The sequence below is a fragment of the Malus sylvestris genome, chromosome 15 (assembly GCF_916048215.2).
Source record: "Malus sylvestris chromosome 15, drMalSylv7.2, whole genome shotgun sequence".
In the NCBI taxonomy this organism is placed as follows: Eukaryota; Viridiplantae; Streptophyta; class Magnoliopsida; order Rosales; family Rosaceae; genus Malus; species Malus sylvestris.
In genome coordinates, this window is record NC_062274.1 from 41,523,073 (window position 1) to 41,543,569 (window position 20,497).

The 20,497-nt window shown below is 36.4% G+C and overlaps 3 protein-coding genes across 4 annotated transcripts; 2 read left to right on the forward strand and 1 right to left on the reverse strand.

Moving 5' to 3' along the window:
* The first annotated feature begins 2,237 nt into the window (after positions 1 to 2,237).
* LOC126603951 (general transcription and DNA repair factor IIH subunit TFB4) lies at positions 2,238 to 6,844 on the forward strand. 2 transcript variants are annotated; one of them, XM_050270977.1, is made up of 12 exons: positions 2,238 to 2,455; positions 2,541 to 2,629; positions 2,731 to 3,004; positions 3,260 to 3,306; positions 3,938 to 3,975; positions 4,077 to 4,122; positions 4,576 to 4,629; positions 4,742 to 4,810; positions 5,009 to 5,085; positions 5,744 to 5,839; positions 6,337 to 6,410; positions 6,515 to 6,844. In XM_050270977.1, exons 1-11 carry the CDS (start codon positions 2,425 to 2,427, stop codon positions 6,407 to 6,409), a joined length of 894 nt encoding a protein of 297 aa, XP_050126934.1. In that variant the 5' UTR covers positions 2,238 to 2,424; the 3' UTR covers position 6,410; positions 6,515 to 6,844. The 2 variants fall into 2 exon arrangements, with proteins under 2 accessions (XP_050126934.1, XP_050126933.1); XM_050270976.1 differs by having other exon boundaries at positions 6,550 to 6,844.
* A 96-nt stretch (positions 6,845 to 6,940) lies between these two features.
* Positions 6,941 to 9,055, reverse strand: LOC126603952 (uncharacterized). The gene is made up of 6 exons (XM_050270978.1): positions 8,730 to 9,055; positions 8,496 to 8,607; positions 8,183 to 8,394; positions 8,070 to 8,097; positions 7,528 to 7,636; positions 6,941 to 7,254 (listed from the first exon to the last, which is right to left on the reverse strand). Exons 1-6 carry the CDS (start codon positions 8,982 to 8,984, stop codon positions 7,173 to 7,175), a joined length of 798 nt encoding a protein of 265 aa, XP_050126935.1. The 5' UTR covers positions 8,985 to 9,055; the 3' UTR covers positions 6,941 to 7,172.
* Positions 9,056 to 10,107: 1,052 nt separating this feature from the next.
* On the forward strand, positions 10,108 to 16,806 carry LOC126604517 (uncharacterized). The gene is made up of 9 exons (XM_050271795.1): positions 10,108 to 10,360; positions 11,277 to 11,382; positions 12,952 to 13,256; positions 13,487 to 13,592; positions 13,685 to 14,176; positions 14,258 to 14,337; positions 14,420 to 14,544; positions 15,404 to 15,673; positions 16,250 to 16,806. The coding sequence occupies exons 1-9, from the start codon at positions 10,248 to 10,250 to the stop codon at positions 16,270 to 16,272; spliced, it is 1,620 nt and encodes a 539-aa protein (XP_050127752.1). The 5' UTR covers positions 10,108 to 10,247; the 3' UTR covers positions 16,273 to 16,806.
* Positions 16,807 to 20,497: the final 3,691 nt, after the last annotated feature.

The window sequence follows — 20,497 nt, forward strand, 5'->3', positions numbered from 1 at the left end:
AAAATCCCCTTTCGCCAAACAATTCTTCCTTTTTTTTTCTTTTTATCCACCTATGCATTTGTGTTTAAGAATGGGGTAGGTTGTATGGTTTTACATGTTCTTTAATGTGGTGCATATGTGTAAGAATGAAGTATATTTAGTGATTTTTCATTATTAATGGATTTAAATATGTTCTAGCTAAAATAACTATAAAAATAAATTAAGATAATATACGATAATTTTATTTTTAACCCAACCACTGGAGTTGGTTTTAGGTAAGGTCTGATATTTTTCTTAATCTTTCTCTTTTTACTTTTAAAGAAAACTAATGAAAAGAGTTTGAAAACTTTGAGTTTTAACGATAATGACAAAATAAAAGGTAAAATGAATAGTATCATAACTGATTTTTTAGTGTAAAAATATGATTTTTTGTTAAAATGAACAATACCGGATTTTTTTCGTGAAAGTTCCCTTACTTTTATTCCATCAAAAGGCATTTTTATTCCAAGAAACATTGCAAAAGGACAATAAAAAAGCAAAAGCGGTGATGGGTCATTGAAGTGAAACATTAGAGCATGAAGTTCATCTATATGGGCAAACCAGTGGTGGTTTGATTCTTTTATCTTTTTATTACCATTCTACATTCTGTTTTTTACTTCTATTTTTATACATTCATTTTTGTTTATATATATAAGGATGTTAGGAATGTCAACTTTTTAGATCAAATTTGGTAAATCATATGATGTGCTTATGAATAATTAGAAGATTATTATTAAGTGTTGTTAAACATACTTATTTTCTATTACTGATACATCATATGATTTGTAAATTTAATTTAAAAAGTTTGTCAATTAAACATTACTTATAAATATATGGATTCCTATATTTATGCCTTCTTCATCTATTGCACATTGGAGCTGTACGTGATACATGAACACTTGAAAAAAAATTAACATTATATTTCTTTTCGATTTTCCCTCATCCTATGCAAATTTTTAACATTATATAATTATACCAAAAACGCTTTCATCCCTGTTAAAAGTACGTGTAAACGAATATTTAGTTTTTCAAAACTGTCAGTTGACTTAACTTTTAAGATAGCAAACACTAATTACCTTCTATTGATTATAGTATTTTGTAAAACAAGGTATTTTCTCAATTTGGAGTTTTTCCTAATTAAATTATTTAATTTCTAAACAAAATTCTAATAGAGGAAATTATAGTTGAGAGTGTCACATCCCCGTCCGGGGCGGATCATTTTTCGGGCCCGTTTCACCATCGTAGCACGATATTGTTCGCTTTAGGCTTACTATTCCCTCACGGTTTTATTTTTGGGAACTCACGAGCAACTTCCTAGTGGGTCACCCATCCTAGGAGTGCTCTGGCCTCCTTCTCGCTTAACTTCGGAGTACCTACGGAACCCGAAGCCAGTGAGCTCTCAAAATGCCTCGTGCTAGGTAGGGATGAGAATATACATTTAAGGATCACTCATCTGAGCGATGTGAGATGTTACAATCCACCCCCCATAGGGGCCCGACGTCCTCGTCAGCACACCACAACCAAGGTTAGGCTATGATACCAATTGTCACATCCCCGCCCGGGGCGGATCACTTCCCGGGCCCGTTCCACCACCGTAGCATGATATTGTCTGCTTTGGGCTTACCATTCCCTCACGGTTTTGTTTTTGGGAACTCACGAGCAACTTCCCAGTGGGTCACCCATCATGGGAGTGCTCTGACCTCTTTCTCGCTTAACTTCAGAGTTCCTACGGAACCTGAAGCTAGTGAGCTCCCAAAAGGCCTCGTGCTAGGTAGGGATGAGAATATACATTTAAGGATTACTCCCATGGGCGATGTGAGATGTTAAAATACGCTTGGATTCTAGGATCGGGGTGTGTCAGAGAGGCTATCGCAACAATTGAGTTAAAGTTGAGGGATCATTACTCTAATTGAGTTAAAGTTAAGCGACCATTTCTCCAATTAAATTAAAGTTAAGCGACCATTTCTCCAATTAAATTAAAGTTGAAGGACCATTGCTACAATTTTTCTCATTTGGTTTTCCATGTTTTCTCTTTGATTTAGCCTCACGTGCGTGACAAGTGACTCATTTTGAAAAAAAAGTTTTAAAGGAGTTGACAAAAATAACTATAACTGCACATTTTGATGAGTTAAGAGACCAAAGATCATAAATTTTTAGTTGAGAAATTATTACTCAAATTTTTAATTGAGTTAAATTATGGGAACATAGCAACAACTTGAGACCTAATATACGTTCCTCAAGCACAAATGGGACGCCGAGTTCTGGTTAAGTATTCAGCCAAAACTTAACTAGCGGCGTCGTTCCACCGCAAGCTCCGGCGCGAGGAATTAACCAATAACATAACATCTCTGATCACTGACCAGTGCTCATCGAGCAGTTCAGAAACGCCCACATCACAACTCAGCTATGGCTTCGGCCGCTTCGAAGCTCTACGCCGGTCTTTCTCTCCTCTCTCCGTCTCTAGAAATTCACAGAGACGCGTTCCATCTTCAACCTCTAACCGTTTGATTGTGTGGTTGCAGACGATGTGAGCCTTCTGATGGTTTTGCTGGACACGAACCCTTTCTTCTGGAGCTCATCCAATCTCCCGTTCTCCAAGTTTCTCCCCCACGTGATCCCTAAACCCTAATTCCTCTTTTGGGTTTCTCATAGCAATCTTAGTTTCGTTCGTTCATTCGAATTGAAATTTAATTTGAATTCGTTTTCGTTTAGGTACTTGCGTTTCTGAACTCGATTCTGCTGCTCAATCAACTCAACCAGGTGGTGGTTATTACCACGGGGTACAATTCCTGCAGCTACATCTACGATTCTTCTTCGGACTCGAACCAGGGCTCTGATCATGGAAGAATAATGCCGGCGCGGTGCTCTAACTTGTTGCAGAAGCTGGAGGAATTCGTGATCAAAGACGAGCAATTGTTCAAAGAAGGGTCGAGAGAAGGGATTTCTTCTTCTCTGCTATCTGGGTCTTTATCAATGGCTCTTTGTTGTATCCTTTTATGCCAGTGCTTGTTTAATTTTTGGGGTTTATTGGTATCTCATTGAAAATGCCCCTTTGCGTTCTATTGGCATTTGATAATGCAGTTTAAGTATATAAGTAGAGTCACCGAAAAAACTTAGGGGTAATGCTTGTTGCATATGAGGAATTGTGTTAGAACTAGTACGTAATAGCAGAGATGTTTTGTTTTGTTGGAAGATCTAAGCGTATCCATGCAAAGTTTGCTTAACTGTAGTTGATGAACAGATATACAGAGGGTTTTTCGATCAGGGCCACTTCATCCTCAACCTCGCGTGAGTATCATTGTAGTTTGTTGTGTAATTGTTCAATATCTGTTTGTTTTGGATGACTGGCATTATAATCGTGTCCATACCTTGACATTGATAACATACTATAGTTATAACTTCTTTGCTGCAAATCAAGCTTAAGTTTTTATGGCCTTGTTTAGGTTTCATGAGCCATCAATTTGATGTGTATTTCTACGTAATATGGAATGTATGCAATTCTCTAAGCTGATTAGGTGCAATGACCAGCATACTTGCAAGTGGAATTGTTAATAACCAAAACATGGGTTAAATGCAATTTTTGGTGGATGGTTGCTGTTGGAAGCATGTACCTGTTCTCTAGATATTAGGAGAACCGTATTGTGAGACAATCTTCACTCTCCCCTTCAAAGATATAAATTCCTCTATCTTTTGATTATTTTATCACTACATTAGTGCACCGTTAGTGAGGTGGATTAAAATAAAATTAGATATTTTCTAAGCATCCAATGTTTGGCACCATATATTAACCAAACTCGTCAGCCTTTATCATTTAGGTTTGCAAAATGGATGTATGTTATTTATTTTTCTCTTATCATGTCTTACTTTCCTTTCACAAATGGGTTACCTTTTAAGTAGTGTGACTATGCATGCGATGCAGATTTTATGCTTGCAGGGATCATCGGATGGACCTGAACAGTACGTTCTTCTTTTGAATATTTTCTTTATGCATTTATCTTATTATCTTTCTCATCAAACCTCTTACGTCAGAATTTTTTTTTTTTGTAATGTCCTTTCAGATATGTTGCAATCATGAATTCAATATTTTCTGCACAGCGTTCTATGGTATGCATTTGATCCATTTTCCTGTTTATCAAAAGCATATGTTTTTCTTGGGACTATTCTTCAATGTCAAATGCACTTTGATTTGTATCATTATTGTCCTTTCTAGTAATCTGTACTTCAATAATTATATATTTGGTTGCCAATGGCAAGGCGCTATTTGGAAGTTACAAATTTTTGACTTACTGCCATAGACAATCTTTAATTTTTCTTCTAAAAGATGATTGTATACAATCAACTGATTTGAAATCCAAATTTGCTCTCCTGTTGGAGTACAATAAACAATATCTGTAGCTGTTTGGCCAAATAACCATTTGACAGTTTCTCCCAGTTGCTTTCTCTCTCATCGTTAGGCATTTCATTCAGCAAATATATAGTTAATTCAACTTTCCAAAAATCCAATAGTTGCTTAAAAGTCATGAATATCAAATTATCATTGATTTACTTACACTGCAGGTTCCTATAGATTCTTGCTATATGGGATCGAGCAACTCTGCCTTCCTACAGCAGGTAGCTTGTCTTTAGAGCGTCTTTTTGATATATACTTTTTTTAGTATTTGAAACATAATTAGCTTTATTCTTATGTCAGTTTTACTGAATGCTTTTGATGGATGAGAAACAGGCTTCATATATTACTGGTGGTGTGTATCTGAAGCCCCAACAACCAAATGGACTGTTTCAGTATCTCTCGGTAGGTTAAGTACTTAAATTTCGTGATGTTGATACATCTTAACCTTGTGTTCACTTGCTTACCTGGTGCTTGGCTAAACAAAATTGATTTGGATTGGGTGTCAACGTGTCACTGTTTTCCATCTTGTGTTAAATCACAATTTTTTTTTTGTTTAGTTGCAACTTCTTGGGCTAATGTGTTGTTTTCTCTGATATGCAGACAGTTTTTGCAACTGATTTGCATTCTCGAGCATTTTTACAGCTTCCTAAGTCTCTCGGTGTGGATTTTCGTGCCTCGTAAGTATACTACTTATGCTCATCATTTAACTGTCTTCATTTTGGTTGTTATTAGAAAAGAAAAGACGACAGATGTACCTAAAATTGATAATTTTCTGATCAGTTTTAAGATTTAGTGCCCTTTTTCTTAGAGGCTAGTATCAGTTTTAAGATTTAATGCCCAATTTCTGGGAGCAAAGAGGAAGGTTGTGCCCATATGCCGATCTTTCATGAAAAAATAATATTTAAAAAAAAATACATTCTAAGTTTCTAGGCTTATCCTTCTGAAACTCATATGGTTTACAGAGATCAAAATATTGATGCGAATTAATTGTTTGAATGTGTAGTTTAGTTGGTCAATCTGTATAACTTTTGTACAAGGGTTTGTCTCAGATGGTGGTTCCCACTTTCCAGAGATTCATAGTGATATTTAGATGTTTGGTAATAATTGACCTAGTCAAATTACTAGATGTAATCATATAATTCTTTTGTAGAGAAAAAAATTTCACCAACGTATTCATGGTTGAACTGATGGTCGGGAAAATGATTTTGCGTTATCATGCTGAATTTCAGTGCTTAGATTATTGTGCAAATAGGAAAAGAAGCAAGAAAACAAATGAAATTTGTTTGGCTCTGCATAGTCTGTGTATCATATGTTTTGATTGATTGAATTTTGCAGGTGTTTTTGCCATAAGAAGACAATAGACATGGGCTACATTTGTTCTGTGTGCTTGTCCATTTTTTGTAAGCATCACAAGAAATGTTCAACTTGTGGGTAAGTTACCTCGTCTATATGTAGATTACACTGTTAAAAGTGGATTAATCAAACCTTTGATTGACAAGAAGAGCTCATATCATAATGATACGAATGATAGTACAGCTTACCCTGTTTCTTGTTTTAGTTAGAAACTCTAGCTGAAGATACCCACAAATTTTACGTACATATGTTAAGTAATTGAGATTTTCCAGCGGGTTTTGTTTCGTTTATAGTGAGAGTAATGAAACTTGTGAAAAATAATTGGAAGTTTTCATTTTATTTTGCTTTTATTTTTAGCAAGTTTGAGAGATCTAGGAGGAAAAGAAATAAGTCACTACGTTTTGCTCTCTCAAACGAGAAACAAACACTGACAATCAATGCGACAAAATGTTTCTCTTCCATGGCGGTGAGACTGATTGTTTTGTTAATAAGCAAAAGATTCACTGGACCTAGAAATGCTTTGTACTACTGTCATTTCTCTCATCTCTTGAGTTGCGGCTTTGGACTTCCTGCAGGTCAGTATTTGGTCAAGCCCAGTTAGATGCTTCCTCAACATCCAACAGGAAAAGAAAGACGCCAGAGACATAATGTTAGTTCTCTAAAGCATGCTTGATTTCGGGTTCTTCCATATCATCTATACCAGTTAAATGCTAGCGTAATACTGAAATTGCTTTCGTTAATATTTACGGGCAGTAAGTTCTATCCGTTTGGTGTTTGTTTTATGAAAGCTGTCTGGGAACCAGTTTTGCCGAGATTCTTGCACGCCGCCTTGTTGTAGAATTTGGCCACCATAGCGAAGTGCATCACTGTGTTTTGTGATGCCAAACTGCGGCATTTTTGTGGAGAGAAATCTGGCAGGGCTGATTATACGACTTATGGCGAGCTGATAGTTGCTAAGATTCTTTAAACTTTCTTCTTGTGTTCTTAAAGTAGTCATTTGCGCGCCAGAAAGAGCGGTGCATACGTGTCCCGAATGATTATATGATGCTCAACGACACATAAGAAACTACAAATTGCATTCTACACACTTGTTTTTATTCTTTATCGGCAAATTTGACCTTGTTTTTCCGTTTCATTTTTAGCAATTGCAATTCGTCACTGAAAATTGTTCAATAAGCATTTAGAAAACGACTCTTTCCAGTGAACATATCATCTGGCATGGGTTCGCCATATACAACACGTGCAAACAATCGATGGTTCAATACAATAAATCAGTCAATGAAACCATAGCAGAAACACGAGATCAAGCATTATTTACAATTATTTACATCGGACGGGAATTCTTATAAACAGGCGTGACGCTATTGTACGGTTCCAATCTGAGTTTTTGGCGGCAGTAGGGCTCCCTGCCTCACATTGCTCTCATAATCGCTTTGCTGCTTGTGTGCAGCCCCATTGCGGCAAATTTTAATACCGCACGGCTCCTATACAATCTGTGATACAACAAAGCAACATGATATTCTTAAATTAGTAAGAGACGAGCAACCTCATTCGATACGATTTTCATACTTTGACGAAACACGTATGAAATATTCTAGGAAAATGTACATGCTATATCTTGGATAATGATCAAGAGAAGCGATGGAAAAGACATCCATTTTTATGCCATTCATTACCAAGGAAGTTGCAGATAATCGAGGCTAACATTCTTCAGAGAATGCTAAGTTGCTAACACAATAGGAAGTAGGTGGGCAAGAAATACTTACCCAGCTAGAGCCAGTCCCCAGGTGGACAACGCATAGAACAACTTCCCCGCATGCCAAATACCCAATACCTTCTCCAATTTGCTGACACCACCCATCGCTTTAGCTACAACTGCAAATTATAGATTCACAAGGATGAGTTTCAATAGACGCATTCTCTATTGCCCACTATATATTCACGCCAAGCCCGAGAATCATTCAATGACAGAGATCAGACTTGGAGATGAGTATCTAGTTCGTGACCTAAACACGAAATTAGAGACATCGAATTTCTTGAAGGAAAGAAACAGAAGTTCAATTCCATTTTCTTGGTTTATGTATCCAAGCTTATCTGATTCATCATTCTCTGCAATAATCGTCTAACCGCAAAGCACAACAAAAATTCGCAATTAGTTATCAAAATTACAGTAAGCATATAGGATTGCAAACTAAGTGGTTCAACATGATTCATCTAGAAACATGTACATAACCTATTATAGCATATTTGGGTTAAGACATTACAAGCACATGGAGAATCAATTGAGAAAGACGCAATAAAAACTTACTTTTCTGCAGCTCCTCCGGCGTCAAATTCTGCAATTCCAAGGAAGCAAAAAATCATGAGACCAAAATGAGCAGCATCAAACATCAAGCAAAAAGCTTTTGAGTGGTTATGTACCCGAGCTTTTGGGTTCGACACAATACACTTAGCCATAAAATTGGCAACCCCATCCACCACATGCTCCTCACTAACAACAACATAGTTCTCATTGTCAATCCCACTCCTCTCCTCGACTTTACCCGGAATCATGTCATCCGTGATCCACACCCACCAACTCGGTTCTTCATTGTCGACTTTGATTAGAACTTCAGCTTTCTCCAAATCGCTTTCTAAAATCCAAACATAAATTATAAACAAACCCAATAATTATTACGTGGAATCAAATAGCGTATATACACACACATATATATATTTCTATATATTTATGTACCTGTGGCTGGCTTGAAAGGAAACTGATATTCATCAATGGATTCCTTCTGAAGAGCTTCGATTCGAGTCAAGAAGCTGTTCGATTCCACCGTCGCCACTAACCGAGCATGCAGCTGAAATTTCAAAAAATCCAAATGCCAATTTCAGTTTTTGAATGAAAATTCGAAATCTAATACACAAAGTCAACAAAAGGGTGTCGAATCCAATGGAAAACAATCGACCCCAAATTGCTTACATCAGGAGGGCAATCGTCCAACACCGCAGGCGACTCGGACAGGTTCTGAAGCAGCTTGAGATTCTGCTCCAGGGAGTTCCTCAGCCGCCGATTCTCCGCCCGCAGAGCCTCCAGTTCTTCGTCGGAAACCGCACACTTGGTCCCCTCGTGGTCGTCGTGGTGGAGGTGATGGCGGCCGTGTTCCAAGGCGGTCCACGCCACGTCGGCAACCTCCATCACCGTCTTGGCCACCTCTATCGTTCCATGTCCTCCCATCTCTCTCTCTCTCTCTCTCTCTCAAAAGTTTTGGGTTGCCGTGCTTGCTTCGTTTGTATTATATCAGAACCCGAAGACGAACGCAACCGGATCTTTGCTGGATTTTGGAGGCAAGGGTAAACTTGTAATTTCAACTAAGAACTATTAGACCAATCTCTCACTCTTACATTAAAACCTAAAATTTTAAAAGAAAACTAACGAAAAATTTAATTTTTTTTTAATTTTAATGAAAAATGATAAATAAAGTGTAGTGAATAGTACTAGAAAAAAGATAAAAACATGATTTTTCATTAAAAGTGAACAGTACTGAAAGTATTTTGTTAAAACTCTTAAATTTTAATTCAGAAACAATTTTTCTGTTTTAACTCTTCTTCTTAAATTTTTAGTTTGAAATTATTAAACAATAAATTCAAAATAATTTATTTAAATACAAAAATTAGGTAGACTATCTTAATTTAATTTTATAAATATTTTAACTTAAAAATATTTATTTTCCAAAAAGAAATTATTATACCGACATCTTAAAACTTCTAGAAAACTAAAAAAAAAAAAATATGAAACACGTGAATTTTTTTTTTAATTTTAGTTGTTAGATTTAAATTTAAACAGTTTAATTTTTTAATAATATTAAATTTAATCATATTAAATTTTAATCGTTGAATTTAATAAATTTATAAATATAAAACAAAACAAAATACGCATCCACAGGCGGAGCGACATTAAGGGCTACCTTGGGCTGTAGCCCAGGTAACTTTTGGTAGAGAATAAAATTTTACATGTAATTTTTATTGATTTTCGAATGTAACCCGTCATATATTTAGTCATTGCTTTGGATTCTCTCAGTTTAATTATATAATACAGTTCACAAACCATCTCTTCTTGGACATGTACAAGTTTGAATTTATTTGAATAACGAAAGTTCTGGCTCACTTTATGAAAATTTTCTTAAGCTGGCTGATACGGTAAAAAATCTAGTATCAAGTTTCTTTGTTTACAATGATTTAAATCTTTAAGCTAGCTCGCCGGTGAAAAATTTATAGCTCCGCCATTGTACGCATCTATATCTATTAGCACATCCTGGACTCCGTAGGTTATAAAACGTAGAACCGTAAGTGCAGCGTATTGCGATGTGAGCGTATACAGATCAAATTAACCCCGTCACTCTCTCCACCCTCCCTCCTCCTCCTCTTTTCCTTTGGCCCTCTCCTCCCACGTTTTAAAACGCACAGAGAAGAAGCTGCGAGAGAGAGGGAGTGCACAGTAATGGTGGAGGATGCGCAAGATGGCGAGAGCCCTCTGAAGGAGACGCACGATATCGAGTCCCAGATTAAGAGTGCTATGCGCTTACGCGTCCCTTACTTCAAAGAACAATCCGAGTAATCTCTCTCTTCTTACTGAATTTGTGTACTTTTGATGAATTTAATTTAAATATTATTTGCGGTTTTTCTTTTCTTTTATGCCAGAATGTGTGATATAAATTCATTTAGGATTGATTTGCACTGAAAGTTTATAACTTTGATTCGTGTGTTTTAGGGTTTAATTATGCGTATTATAACTTAATTAAGGGCCAGTGTGTTTAAGTGTGTGGTTAACTGTTTTTGATATGCTTTGTGTTCTTAGGATTGGTGTGTTTAGTTGTTTTGTTTAGGGTTTTGAAGCTTCTGAGTGTTCTATACGCTCTATGCTTCGGTTGGGTTCGCAGAATTACAACGTAACGGACAGAATAAGTGCTTTTGCGCTTGGTGTAGGTGAAATTCGTACATTTATGTGAAGTAAAGAACACCTTGCGCTGTCATATCTCCGCATTTTTTTTCGAAAAACAAAGCAAAAGAACGTAGGTCAGGGAATTCCTTTCAGTAATCCAACGCTTAGTATTGTTCCAGTCATTTCCTGCTACGGGAATTATTTATTCTTTAGCATTCCTTGCTCTAATTTGTATGGTAATACTTGACTTTCTTCATCTATTTTAAACCCTAACCCTGGAAACTGCAAAATGAGTTCTAAGAATTCAACTTCCCAGTGATTTTGTATCTGCTTAGTGACAATTTTCAAAATAAGCTTTGGTGGATGAAGCCAATGCGCTCAACTTTCGCGACCATGAGGCGTGATTTCTCTTCCCAATCGTAACTTGATTGCAGTGGTTCATTGCTTGAAAGTTTGATTGAAATTATTTCAAGGGGAAGCTTAAGAAAGTTGAAATTGTAAAGTTAGTTTAGATGCACTTGTGGGCTGAGCATGTTGAACCCCCATCCAAGGTTGGATTACTTTATAAAGTTATATTTTCATGCGCAGTTCTTTGACTTTTGAGGGCGTCCGAAGAGTCTTAGAGAAAGACTTGGGCTTGGAGACATTTGCGTTGGATGTGCACAAAAGATTTGTCAAGGAACATTTGGTGGAGGTATGTCTTTCTTTATCGAAGCTCGTTGTTCTCATTTAGCTTGACTATAGTGTACTTGGTCATAACATCATCATTTTTATTATGTTTTATTTCAAGCACTTTGAATTATGCATTGAAGAGTTTCATGGTAGCTTATTATGTTCCCTTTGTAAAATTTCGTATGGGCCATTTACTGTTTCTTCAATACTTTTTCATTGTAGTGTTTATTTATTTGTGTCAATCAAAAATAGTTCCCTGCAAATGATTTCTGGACTGGAAATATTCTTACATGTTAAGTTTTCTTCTATATTTGTTTTGAATGGAACTTTTTTCCTTCTGCAGGAAATTTTCTAGATTCATGAGCATTAGTTTTTCTCAAGTAATTTCTTCTAGAGGAAACAGATACGTATCATTAAATTGATTTCTTTATGAAATGAAAATCAAGTAAAAGATATGCTAGAAAGAGTTGCCTAAAGTGAAAGTTTAGAAATTTTCAAAGGCTCCACTTGTTTTGTCAATTTGTTTCCAAAAAGGTAAGGCTTTTTATTTTAAAAGCTTTCTTCATATATGTTTTACGTTTGATGGATTGTACAAAACTACACTTTGGATCATATTTGTTTTTGACTCAACAAAAAAAAAATATCTTGTCTTGTTCTTGAGAAGTTCATTTAATTGAGATAATTTCAGAAAGATTTTCTGACTCAGACATTTCCCCTTGAACTATCTAATGTGGCTAGCCCTGTCCCATCTGGTCTTGGATTTGGGCTGGGCTGTGCTTTGACTCTATGGAAGGGGTAGGGGCAGGCCACCATCAAGTCTCGAGCCTGAGGGCCATATGCTGATGCATTTACCCAAGCTAGTTTTACACGTCTCCCGCAGTTGCCATTTGATGGTTCTGGGTATTTTGATATTGGCATTTTCTTGATTACTTTGAATTAATAGGGTGTGGTCTCTGGGACTCTTGGCTATGGCTTGGAAGTTCATGTTTGTACCCGTGCATTTGTAATAGACTCTGAAAATTAGATTTAATGGTTGGGGAGTGACTGGGTGTCTGGGTGCTTTAATTTTTCCCAGAGATGAAGGTTGAACATTTAAGTGATCATGCAGGATGAGATTTATGAGAAACTTGGATGTTACTGCAATGTATTTTTCAACTGGGGTGCATGCATGTTTATCAGATCTAATACCCGTCTGCAGAATTTCTGTGCCTAGTCCAAAGTGCTAGTAGGGCTTCAAATTAACAAAAAAAATCTTTGAACCAACAAGCCAAATAGGAGACCCAGCAAGCTATACGGTTTAGAGCAAGTGATGCTTCACCATAACCCTGAGGGCATCTGCCATGAGCTTGTCAAGTGCTCCTTGTCCATTCAATCACCATATCCAAAATTTCCTGACTCCAGCTTATCCCCATGATTTATCATTTGGGAGCATGCCACTTTCCCTTTTGCTGCGAATGTTATATTTCTTGTGTTATTTCATTTTATGTTGTATTAATTTTTTAGTTTATTTATTTATTATTGATTGGAGTCCAAATGTTTTCTCATGAAATATGTCATCTCTTAATTGCATTTATTCTTTTCAAAATGCTAGGTCTTAGAAGGTGCTGGTGATGACAATACCTCAAAGACATCGGGGGAGACTGAGGAAAAAAGTTTGGTTAAAGGAGAAGTAGCAGAATCACTCAAACGAAAGTCAAATAAAGACGCGAAGGAAACCTGTTCAGAAGATGAGGAGAAAATGGAAGACTCTCCTGTAATGGGGCTGCTGACAGGGCATAAAGTGGCGAAAACTGGAACTGAAGAAACTAAAACTACCAACCAAAATAAGGCTCCAACTGAGAGTGTGATAAAGTCAGCCCTTAGAAAAAGGGGTTCTTATATCAAAGCTAATTCCGAGTATGCTACATCTTTCTTTGAACTGATTATCGGTTATTGCTTTTGACAAAAGAAAAAAGATTACCTGTTATTGCTGTCAATTGCATTAGTATACTAATTTTCATGTATATTCTTTCTCCCCTTTTGATTGGCATTGGAATCTATTTGACTTTTGTCTTTAGATGTTAATGTTCATTGTTGTCAGTTGAGTAAAAGAAGTACTCATTATTTATTCCTTCCTCTAACTACAGAAAGATTACTCTGGCTGGACTTCGCCGACTTTTGGAGGAAGATCTTAAGCTTGAGAAATATACTCTTGACCCCTTTAAGAAGTTTATAAGTCAGCAACTAGACGAGGTAAGATAATTTTGTGTCAAAGCATCTTGAAATTATAGAAGTGAATACGTCTATCGCTGGTGGTCATACTTTGCATATATTCTCTTTTTCAGGTTCTAGAATCTTGTGAAATTTCTGAACCTGCTACCACTGCCAAGAAAAATGTTCTGAAAAGTGCTAAAAGAAAAGCATCCACTAAGGTCAGAAGCGATGAGAGTTCTGGTTCTTTAGATAATAAAGGTAGTGAGGAAGAAGATGAAGTAAAACCTAGAAGCAAAAGTGCTCCAAAAGGAAAGATGCAGAAAAATGCTCAGAGAAAAGCATCCACTAAGGTCAGAAACAATGAGAGTTCTGGTTCTTCAGATAATGAAAGTAGTGAGGAAGAACATGAAGTAAAATGTAGAAGCAAAAGTGCTCTAAAAGGAAAGATGCAGAATACTGATGGTCATAAGAAACGGAAAAGAATGGCTAAGGAGACTAACGTCTCTGGAAAGAAGAGGATCAAGCCTCCTCAAAAAGAACCAAAGGACAAAAGTGACGCAGAAGACACTGGAAATGTCTCTGAAGATGATTGCTCTCAGTCATCTGCTGAAAAACCTATAAAGGTAATTACTTTGTATGTTTCTGAAGTCACCATAAAAGTAGGCTTTGTCTATTATTGAATCATACTGTTTATCAAATTGTAGAAGAAAGAAGTTTCAACAACACCTGCATATGGGAAACGTGTGGAGCATCTACGATCAGTTATCAAAGCATGTGGAATGAGGTTTTTCATCTTTGACTCTATGCATAGATAGACTTGCATCCTTGTCGTTGTTACATTATGATGTTTATTGTCTGTTATACAGTGTTGCCCCTTCAGTTTACAAGAAAGTGAAGCAGGTGCCTGAGAACAAACGTGAAACTCACCTGATAAAAGAGTTAGAGGAGATACTCTCTAGAGAAGGATTATCTGCACATCCCTCTGAGAAAGGTGAGTTTTTTAAAATGTAGCCTTTGATGGCGATACTTGGAATATCAACTGTGGATATGATTTGATATAATTTACCAAGATGTTATAAAAGGGAAACTTAGCTAGGTTTGATCTGGGAATTTGGATTTAGGATTGACATGGAAGTTGTGATGCACAATGTTACTTGAAGTCTTTGAGAATGCCGAATCATAATCCCTAGTTTGTCCTTATCATCTTCACATGCATGGCAATGTCAATCCCCATGGATGGCATCGGATTATGTGGATTCAGATGAGCTCTCAATGGGTTAGAGACTGAGAGCATTAATTGGGTCACATATGTTGATTCTTTAGTATACAAAGAAATACAATGAATGCATTCAGGGCCAGTTTGGGATTGCTGTGCTTTTTTAAAAATCTGTTTCTGTTGTGCTTTAAGAATATTTAGTTGTAAAATAAAGCAATTGAGTGTTTGATAAACTGTATTTTTAAAACTGTTGTCAGTATAAAAAGTAGTGTAAAAGCGTTTGATAAATTATACAATAAGTGATATAATTGTATATAATGAGGTTATCTATGATTCTTCCTACTTGTTTGCCTAACTTTAAAGTGAAGCATTTTTTGGTGAAAAAAAGGAATACCAAACGGGGCCTCATTGGGTCATGTCCATCTATGATTCTTCCTACTTTTTTGCCAGAAAATACCTTAGAAATTATTCTTGCGAGTGTCAATCATTCTCCAGGAATTAGGTCAAGAGACCCACCCCACCCTTACAGTCAAGGGTCTTATGACCTTCCCTGGGGGTGTGGTTTCACCACACATCTTTTATCCTGACTTTGACACGCTTGTAAGGATTCTTACCATCTATTATCTTATTTCAGAAATCAAGGAAGTCAAAAAGAAAAAGGAAAGGGCAAAAGAGCTCGAAGGCATTGACATGAGTAACATTGTAATGAGCTCACGTAGAAGGTCCACAACTAGTTTTGTGCCTCCTCCAAAGCCCAAAATACCAGTTGAAAGTGATTCTGATGATGCTGAAAGTTCAGATGATGACAATGATGAAGCTGATAACAGTGACAAGGAAGAGAATGAGGTTGAGGACGAGGACATTGAGGATAATGGTAATAGTGACGACAACCATAGTGATGAGGGTAAGTGTTAATTCAAGAACTTTAATGTCATTTACCTATTATAAATGGAAGCTAGGGCAATGAGAGATGAGAATTTTATGATTTACGGTGCTTCTGCAATGTTACATATGCATTCTTTATGCATTTGACAAGGTCAAATCATTGCGGGTTGTGGCTTCCGTACTTTACCAATGATTCTAGCATTTATATTAATCAAAACTGGTAAGATTATGTAACATCCTACATATGGAGCTAATGGAGGCATTCGATGTCAATTAATATATAATCTCTAAACAAAGATTTTTTTTTTCTTTTTCCATTAAATGCTTGCTCAACCTCCATTTAATTTAAGAAATCTCTGCCCTCAGTTAGTTCATTGATCAGAGTTATGTGATATCAGTGTAAAGAATAAACTTCAGCAAAATGAAGTAATGAACTTCAGGATATAGTAATTTGAGCAGATTAAGCTTGTAACGGGGAGTCGTAAATACAAGTTCAAATGTTCATGTTGGTGGTATTAGTACATATGCATGTATACTAAAAATCATTGGATTCATACAAAGTGATTCTGACGAAGTCTTTCCTTAATTTATGCAGATGAAGCTGATGACAGTGATTAAGTTTTAAACTATTTATGTACAATGTAGAGTCAGAATAGCCTTATTCTGATATTTCTTATGGGTGCGGAACAAAATAGCAGTGATGAAGTTGGACGAATAACTTTCAGTTATATTACCGAATAATCTTGTTACTCTTGCCGCCATAACAGCTCTTTGCACATCAGAAGCAGGGATGGTAGTTCTCTCAACAAATTGGTTTCTTGGGGTGGTTAAAGCAGACACCCATCTTGCTGCAGTTCGCATAAAACCTTTCTTTTGAAATTGGATTGAGCAACATCCGACAAGCATTTTTCTCAACTTTATCTGCTTTTAGTGACATGTATTGCGACTTTTTTGTTCCCTTTCGATGCTAGGGTATTTTTGTAGTGTTCAATTTACTGTAGCTGGAAGATTGATCGTTAGTCATGGTTAATGTGGAATGCATGCTGTTGTTAGGAACATTCGTCTTCTTGCATACGGTTCAAGTTTGATGCTATGACCTGGCTCGTTAACGCCTTAGGGAAGGAAAAGTAAAGAAAGGAAATTAAGAGTAAATTGTATTCAGTAATGTAGTTTTGTGACTAATGACTGTCAATTTACACTCAGCAGCGAACCACGACGACATCATTGAACGGGGCAAGTTCATTCTCATTGTCCAACAGAACCTTCAAGCTAAACCTGCCATTCTACTGGTTAGGCCCCGAGGGACCTTGAGCCTGAACAATTTGTTTGTAGATTATGGGCTGGTTTGGTATTGCTGTGTTTTGAAAAAAAGTTGCTTCTGCTGTGCTGTGAGAATAAGTAGCTGTGAAATAAAGCAGTAAAGTGTTTGGTAAATTTTTTTGTAAAAGTGCTTTTGAAAAAAAAAAACAGTATTATAGTGTTTGGTAAACTTTTATGTAAAACAGATGTGAAAAAAGCAGGTTTTTCAAAGCTGGGTTTTGCAGCTTTGTGTTTTTGGCTTTTTTTTCATCCAAAATTGTGAAAAAAAGCTGAAGCTGAATGTTTACCAAACACAAAAAAACTGTCAACTTTTTTTTATACCCACTTTTTTTAGAATCACTTGTACCAAACCAGACCTAAACAGGAAAGGATGCCTTAGGGTCAATCCCATTTTTTCTTCTATGACCGTCAACTGCTTGACAACTTCAGCATAAAAGCTAATGTTACCTCATCATTCAGATTCTCAACGAAGCAGAATTCACGCAAACAGCTATCGTAGGTCTTGAGTACTAAGATTTGATGTTTAATTCGATAACGCTTTATAGAAATATTCTACTACATCAATCCAGATAGGCATTGAAGGGATCAAGTTTCCAAACTTGGCTATCCCTTCAATGGATGCAGGACCCAAATAGTTGACATTATGTTTCTTGTCTGGAGAGGCAATGTATCTAAATAGCGACGACGTCAGTTTAGATCCCGTTTCATTAAACGCAAATAAACATGTATGAAGATGCGGAATGTTCTTGTTGATTTTCACTACTTAAACCAGTACAATGCCATAAAATCAAGTTCTGTTCCAAGATACTAATCGCGTGTTGCAAGACACTAATTGCAAGTTGACGAAAGTCACTGGAAGGAGATTGTGAATGAGCAATTGAGCATTTCAAAAGCTCACAACTAGAAGTAGTAAAACAACCAGTGAAAAGGATGAATTGACATACTGTAGCAATTTCGGGTTCCAAAAGTTCTGAGCTTGATGCGATAAATTTGACGTATTGTGAGTTCCCTTCTACCGTAACACAGAGTGCCGAATGGCTAAAGATGTAAACTTTGCAACCTTGAACAATTTCACGAAAAGCAATGCGGTCATAGAAAAATATGTGCACAACACAGAGAGCAACAAATCATATGACCAGCAAAAAGACCAAATTACAGTAAAAAACAACCTTTCGATATAAAAGAATCCACCGTTATAGCAACTTGTCGATCTTCCTTCTTCGAGATCTTGTAGGCAACGCCCCACTACAAACTCAAAAACCAAAAGGGATTACAAATAAAATTGTATGCCGTCTGATTTGATAATTTCAAAACATATCAAAATCACTACAGCACCACACTCCTCGTTGACAAAGCGATATACTAATGGAAAGTTGATGCGAATGGAGAGCGGATGTAACCTTGTTTATGTCTTTTGGGGAAGTAAAGCTGATGCGAATGGAGAGCGGAGCGGAGTAGGAACAAAGAGGGGCATTGTTATGAGCGCCTATGCCATGTAGTTTCCATTCTCATTTTTCGCTTCCAATGGAAAGTTGCCATGTCAATACAAATTTTGCATATGTCAAATGCACTGTACTAAAAATCCCCACTAGGCGGTTGGTTACCGTCTCGATTAATGCCTAGGCATTTGAAAATTAAGAAAGGGCGTCTAGACCACCCAAACCCGCCTAGGCACCTGTTTAGGTTGCAACACACTTAGATAGAAAATAAATAACTTTCCTTTTGTGTATTGTTTCCAATAAATTGTAAGAAATTTATTAAACACTTAAATAAACACACATTATATGTTTGCTCTTCATGTTTTCATTATGTTCCAATACTTCATAATATATGTTATTCTATTTTCTAGTTTATGATGAAATTATATATATTTTAAGTATAAACATATACTTATTTACACGAAACATAATAGATTTACTTAATCTGCCTAGTCTGCCTAGACGCCCGCCTAGACTTTGCCTAGCCCCTTAGGCGTTAGGCCCCAACCCTTCTCCCGACTAGCATCTAGCGTTTTTTAGAACGTTAGTAAAATGTGCATAAAAATAGAACCATGCTATTCATATCATTTTTGTATAGAGGATATTATTTTAGGATAGTATTAAGTATGGATAAATACTCAACCTTTAAGAGCACGTCTATCCCAAACCCAATTGCGTGACAATTATTGTCCAAAATCAAATAAACTAGCTCCAACCCACTCTAAAAACTCGAGCAATGAATGGGCCCAAAAGTGTCGGACCAAGCAAGCCATGTCTGAACCAACGCTCGAGTGTAAGTTCATATTATGCTGACGTCAACCACATTCTTAATATATATATATATATATTTTTTTTTTTTTGCGTAAAGTGTGTGCATAACACATATCCGTAGCGCGCACGTTGGTAGACAAAAAAGGCTGGTGGGGCCCAACTTGCAGCGCACTCGGCTGATTATGCATTCTTCTAACGGTAAAATATATGGATAGTTGGATTTCCAACTGTAACTTTTTTTTCATTTCTATTTCACTGGCTAGTACACGTGGCGTGAGGTAGGCAGTTGAATTTCTAACTCATATAACCCAATAGTCCATATTAATTCGTCTTTTTAGCAATACATAATCAAAAAAGGGAAAAAAAATCCTACTAGCCATTGTGCCCACGTGGCACAACTTTTGTTGTTGGATTGCACAAAAGATTGTATCCCAAGGTCCATATAAATTTGGTTAGAAGAAAAATGTTAAAAAAAGAACAAAATTCTTAATGGATCATGACACATGACTAAGAGACTGGTTACAAATCTAATAAAAAAATGACCACAAAAATTGTAATTTCGGGATAATAACAGTTGATGTGATGGGATTGGTAAAAAATCTTAGTGAAAAATAAACATAATATCATCTTTTTATTAATTTTATAAAATAATAAATTTTTAATGCCTATCGCCTGGGCGATTCATTTATGGGATGGAGATGTATTTAGACATTTAGTATTCACTAAGGCAATAGAGAAAGGAAGAGGATCCTCTCCTGAGCTTAGGATGGGGATCCTCCTGACCATGAAATCCGGGCCGTTTAAATTTAATCCAACGGTTCCAAACAGGAGGACCCTCTAAAAGTTATAATAATTGGAACCGTTGGATTAAATTTGAACGGCCCGGATTTCGTAGTCAGGAGGATCCCTATCCTGAGCTCAGAAGATGATCCTTTTCCATAAAGAAATATTAGCTACCTTCCACATTTACCTTTTCTTACTTACCTTTCTCACTCACCAGTTGACATGTGGAATCCACTACCACATTGAACTATACAATTAATTCTCTAAAAACATAATTTTTTATTTTTCTCACATATACCCTTAATAACTTTACCAAAAAAAAAAAAAACATAAATACAATTTTGGGCCCACTACCTATCTCTCTCTCACCTCACCACCCATAACATTTTTAACTTCGTCCATACACAGCAGCTGCCCTGCCTTTGATGTCCAACCTCACATCTTTTTTCATTTTCAAACCTAATACATGTAGCAGTAGACTTTTTTCCTTC